The sequence below is a fragment of the Sebastes umbrosus genome, chromosome 19 (genome assembly GCF_015220745.1).
Source record: "Sebastes umbrosus isolate fSebUmb1 chromosome 19, fSebUmb1.pri, whole genome shotgun sequence".
Classification (NCBI taxonomy): Eukaryota; Metazoa; Chordata; class Actinopteri; order Perciformes; family Sebastidae; genus Sebastes; species Sebastes umbrosus.
In genome coordinates, this window is record NC_051287.1 from 91,501 (window position 1) to 97,500 (window position 6,000).

Here is a 6,000-nt window from a genome sequence, read left to right on the forward strand (position 1 = left end):
CACACAACTCCTACTGTGTGTGTGTGTTAGAGGAGGAGGAGGAGGAGGAGGAGGAGGAAGAGGAGGAGGAAGAGGAGGAGGATGAAGAAGAGGAGGAGGAGGAGGAGGAGGAGGAGGAGGAGGATGAAGAGGAGGAGGAGGAGGAGGAGGATGAAGAGGAGGACGAGGAGGAGGATGAAGAAGAGGAGGAGGAAGAGGAGGAGGAGGAGGATGAAGAAGAGGAGGAGGAAGAGGAGGAGGACGAGGAGGAGGAGGAGGAGGATGAAGAAGAGGAGGAGGAGGATGAAGAAGAGGAGGATGAAGAAGAGGAGGAGGAGGAAGAGGAGGAGGAGGAGGAGGATGAAGAGGAGGACGAGGAGGAGGATGAAGAAGAGGAGGAGGAAGAGGAGGAGGACGAGGAGGAGGAGGAGGAGGATGAAGAAGAGGAGGAGGAGGATGAAGAAGAGGAGGATGAAGAAGAGGAGGAGGAGGAAGAGGAGGAGGAGGAGGAAGAGGAGGAGGAGGAGGATGAAGAGGAGGACGAGGAGGAGGATGAAGAAGAGGAGGAGGAAGAGGAGGAGGAGGAGGATGAAGAAGAGGAGGAGGAAGAGGAGGAGGACGAGGAGGAGGAGGAGGAGGAGGATGAAGAAGAGGAGGATGAAGAAGAGGAGGAGGAGGAAGAAGAGGAGGAGGAAGAGGAAGAGGAAGAGGAGGATGAGGAAGAGGAGGATGAGGAAGAGGAGGAGGAAGAGGAGGAAGAGGAGGAGGATGAAGAAGAGGAGGATGAAGAAGAGGAGGAGGAGGAGGAAGAGGAGGAGGAGGAGGAGGAAGAGGAAGAGGAGGATGAAGAAGAGGAGGATGAAGAAGAGGAGGATGAAGAAGAGGAGGAGGAGGAGGAAGAGGAGGAGGAGGAGGAGGAAGAGGAGGAGGAGGATGAAGAAGAGGAGGAGGAGGAGGAAGAAGAGGAGGAGGACGAGGAAGAGGAAGAGGAGGATGAAGAAGAGGAGGATGAAGAAGAGGAGGAGGAGGAAGAGGAGGAGGAGGAGGAAGAGGAGGAGGAGGAGGAGGAAGAGGAAGAGGAGGATGAAGAAGAGGAGGAGGAGGATGAAGAAGAGGAGGAGGAGGAAGAGGAGGAGGAGGAAGAGGAGGAGGAGGTTTCCCGCTCTTCCTCCTCTCTGTCTCAGTGAGTTGCAGGAGGAGAGCGGAGAGGACGCACGAGGCAGCAGCTGGAATAATCACACCTGGATACTATCTTCATCTTCATCACTATTATATAATAATAATAATATATATATAATAGATTATATATATATTATTAGTAGTGATATTAATAATAATAATCTTGATGTTGATCAGCGGAGGAGCAGCGGGAGCACCGGGAGCAGCGGGAGCAGCGGAGCGTCTCACCGGGGAAAGTTTGATCAGCGGCCGGTGGTCGGTGTGAAGAGGACCGGGAGCACCGGGAGCTGCTGGAGGAGGAACACCGGCGAAAGTGTTCGTTCCTCCGGATCAAACCGCGGATACTCAGCAGCGCGCTGCTCCACCGGAACATGCGGTCCGAACCGGACTCTGTGAATCTGAGTCTACCGATGCGGGTCCGGACCCCCCGTTAAGACCGACCCGGTTCCCGGTTCCTGCTCCGCTCACTCCACCATGTCGGCGGTTCCACCGGTCTACAGCGGAGACACACACAGGGAGTGAGACACACCGGGAGACACCGACCGGACCGGACCGGACCCACCGGACCCGCTCCGCCTTCAGGACCTGCTGGATTACTGCTGGAGGAGTCATGATGCTGATCAACATCATCAGTCTGGTTCTGGTTCTGGTTCTGGGTGAGTAGAGCACGAGGACGGAGAGCCCATCACATCATGCTGTTCACCTGTGCGCGTGTGTGTGTGCGCGCGTGTGTGTGTGGAAGTACTCTGATCCTGTACTTCAGTACTTCAGTACTAGTATTAGTACCACGATGTAAAAGTACAGATTGCATTCTAGCTGTTTAACAGAAGTATTATAGAAGCAGTCAAATATACTTATTATATATATTATATACTATACTAAGTATTACAAGTCAAAGTAGTTCTGGTTCTGGTTCTGATGATCACTGGCTCAGTCTGCGTTGGGTCGGGGGTGAACCCTCTAGTGAACCAACCAAAAATACATGTAGGGATTTAAATATTATATATATTTATATTTATATAATATTTACATTTATATATATATTATATATAAATGTAAATATAAATATAAATATTATAATGTTTATACATATATATATATATATATATATATATATATATATATATATATAAGGTTAGTGTTATCAACAAGACTTCACCATGTTACATACAAGACAAGTAATCCCCCCCAATACTTGGTTCAACCCATGACATCATCGATGATGTAAGCAAGTGTTTGGTGTCCACCCCCTTTAAGACTAGAAAGCATGGTGACTAAAATTCTTTCTGCTGAACATCTGTGTGTGAATGCTGACAGCTTGGAGTGTGTGTGAATGCTGACGGCTGAACATCTGTGTGTGAATGCCGATGGCTGGACACGTGTGTGAATGCTGACGGCTGAACGTGTGTGAATGCCGACGGCTGGACCCGGTGTGAATGCTGACGGCTGAACATCTGTGTGTGAATGCTGACGGCTGGACCCGGTGTGAATGCTGACGGCTGAACATCTGTGTGTGAATGCTGACGGCTGAACGTGTGTGTGTGAATGGCGACGGCTGAACACGTGTGTGAATGCTGACGGCTGAACATCTGTGCGTGAATGGCGACGGCTGAACGCGCGTGTGAATGCCGACGGCTGGATGCGTGTGTGAATGCCGACGGCTGAACATGTGTGTGAATGCTGACGGCTGAAAATATGTGTGTGAATGCCGACAGCAGAACGTGTGTGAATGCTGGGAGCTGAACATGTGTGTAAATGCTGACGGCTGAACATCTGTGTATGAATGCCGATGGCTGGACACGTGTGTGAATGCTGACGGCTGAACATCTGTGTGTGAATGCCGACGGCTGGACCCGGTGTGAATGCTGACGGCTGAACGTGTGTGAATGCCGACGGCTGGACCCGGTGTGAATGCTGACGGCTGAACGTGTGTGAATGCCGACGGCTGGACCCGGTGTGAATGCTGACGGCTGAACATCTGTGTGTGAATGCTGACGGCTGGACCCGGTGTGAATGCTGACGGCTGAACATCTGTGTGTGAATGCTGACGGCTGAACGTGTGTGTGTGAATGGCGACGGCTGAACACGTGTGTGAATGCTGACGGCTGAACATCTGTGTGTGAATGGCGACGGCTGAACGCGCGTGTGAATGCCGACAGCTGGATGCGTGTGTGAATGCCGACGGCTGAACATGTGTGTGAATGCTGACGGCTGAAAATATGTGTGTGAATGCCGACAGCAGAACGTGTGTGAATGCTGGGAGCTGAACATGTGTGTAAATGCTGACGGCTGAACATGTGTGTGAATGCTGACGGACGAACATGTGTGTGAATGCTGATAGCTGAACATGTGTGTGAATGCTGACGGCTGAACATGTGTGTGAATGCTGACGGCTGAACATGTGTGTGAATGCTGACGGCTGAACATGTGTGTGAATGCTGACGGCTGAACATGTGTGTGAATGCTGACAGCAGAACATGTGTGTGAATGCTGACAGCAGAACATGTGTGTGTGAATGCTGGGAGCTGAACATGTGTGTGAATGCTGACGGCCGGACATGTGTGTGAATGCTGACGGCCGGACATGTGTGTGAATGCTGACGGCCGAACATGTGTGTGAATGCTGACAGCTGAACATGTGTGTGAATGCTGACAGCTGAACATCTGTGTGAATGCTGACGGCTGAACATGTGTGTGAATGCTGACAGCTGAGATTAACTGCAAAGCGTTGCTGAAAATGCAGAAACGTGAAATTACTTTAAAATGTTAAAGCTCAAATACACTGCTGAAAAATCTAGAAGTTGAAATGTAAAACTGGCAGAGTTGGGAGCTTAACTACATTATCTAAAGAAGATAAGAGCTGAAATACTGAAATCTATAGCTGAACTAGTGAACTATACTGAACTAGTCACCTATAGGTGACTATAGGATTGTGGGTGATGATTCCTGTCTGTAGAGGAGCAGAGAGGATTGTGGGGGATGATTCCTGTCTGTAGAGGAGCAGAGAGGATTGTGGGGGATGATTCCTGTCTGTAGTGGAGCAGAGAGGATTGTGGGGGATGATTCCTGTCTGTAGCGGAGCAGAGAGGATTGTGGGGGATGATTCCTGTCTGTAGCGGAGCAGAGAGGATTGTGGGGGATGATTCCTGTCTGTAGCGGAGCAGAGAGGATTGTGGGGGATGATTCCTGTTGATCACTGACATTAAGACAATTCTTTTTTGAATTAGAAGTTTTCTGAAGTGTAATGTGTAAATATGTAAATGAGGCATTAACTTATTAGATATGTGTTAGTTTGTAGATGTGAACATCGGATAAAGACAGGTTCAACATTCTTGTTTTTTATTTTGTTGACATAATAGAGTCAAAGGTTTTACTTTGTGTCACTCCATAAATCAGAAAATACTGTCAACAGCCATAAAAAACTACATACGATGTTGTATGAATCAGGCTGTGACTGAGATGTGAACAAACCCGTCTGTAAAACCTTCAGAATATAGAGAGGAAGGAAACTGGAACGTTTGGTGGATGTAAGAGCTGCTGAAGAGAAAACAGCCAGACAGGATGTGACGTTTTATTTAGCATTTAAATGAATTGATGAACAGATTCAGCGCTGTGATCATCTGATTCTGATAATCTGATCATCTGATGCTGATTTGTGAGATGTTGAGGTGAAGAAGTGAACTATGTTGAGAGTTCAGCACATTGAATGGTGAAACCCTGTAAACCCTCAGACCGGTCTGATCCCTGCTGTCCTCTCTGTTCCCCCCAGATGTGAGTATGGGGGAATCACAGCTGGGCTCGCCAGGCTGGAGGGAACCTCTGGACTGCGTCCGGGCCTCTGAACTGTGCAACCAGAACAGCCAGTGCAGCTCACGCTACCGGATCATGCGTCAGTGCCTGTCCGGCGGGGACAAGGAGCGCAGCTCAATGCTGGCCTCCAGGGAGTGCCAGGGAGCACTGGAGGTGCTGCAGGACTCGCCGCTGTACGACTGCCGCTGCAAGAGAGGCATGAAGAAGGAGCTGCAGTGTCTGCAGAACTACTGGAGCATCCACATGGGTCTGACTGAAGGTAAGAGCTAATGTCCTACTGGGGCATCCACATGGGTCTAACTGAGGGTAAGAGCTAAGGTTCTACTGGAGCATCCACTAGTCTGACTGAACGTTAGAGCTAATGACCTACTGGAGCATCCATATGGGTCTGACTGAACGTTAGAGCTAATGACCTACTGGAGCATCCACATAGGTCTGACTGAGGGTTAGAGCTAATGTCCTACTGGAGCATCCACATGGGTCTGACTGAAGGTAAGAGCTAATGTCCTACTGGAGCATCCACATGGGTCTGACTGAAGGTAAGAGCTAATGTCCTACTGGAGCATCCACATGGGTCTGACTGAGGGTTAGAGCTAATGTCCTACTGGAGCATCCATATGGGTCTGACTGAAGGTAAGAGCTAATGTCCTACCGGAGCATCCACATGGGTCTGACTGAGGGTTAGAGCTAATGTCCTACTGGAGCATCCACATGGGTCTGACTGAAGGTTAGAGCTAATGTCCTACTGGAGCATCCACATGGGTCTGACTGAAGGTAAGAGCTAATGTCCTACCGGAGCATCCACATGGGTCTGACTGAGGGTAAGAGCTAATGTCCTACTGGAGCATCCATATGGGTCTGACTGAGGGTAAGAGCTAATGTCCTACTGGAGCATCCATATGGGTCTGACTGAGGGTAAGAGCTAATGTCCTACTGGAGCATCCATATGGGTCTGACTGAGGGTAAGAGCTAATGTCCTACTGGAGCATCCATATGGGTCTGACTGAGGGTAAGAGCTAATGTCCTATTGGAG

General features: G+C 49.5%; 1 protein-coding gene across 3 annotated transcripts in view; it reads left to right on the forward strand.

Moving 5' to 3' along the window:
- Positions 1–6,000, forward strand: part of gfra2b (GDNF family receptor alpha 2b) — a 95,345-nt gene that overhangs the window by 44,376 nt on the left and 44,969 nt on the right. Inside the window, exons 1-2 of one of the 3 annotated variants that reach the window (XM_037752648.1) lie at positions 1,139–1,814; positions 4,927–5,226. In XM_037752648.1, coding sequence (XP_037608576.1) covers positions 1,769–1,814; positions 4,927–5,226 — 346 coding nt within the window. In that variant the 5' untranslated portion in view covers positions 1,139–1,768. Of the gene's footprint in view, positions 1–1,138; positions 1,815–4,337; positions 4,826–4,926; positions 5,227–6,000 lie in introns of those variants that run through there. The other 2 variants (XM_037752650.1, XM_037752649.1) reach the window with 2 other exon arrangements.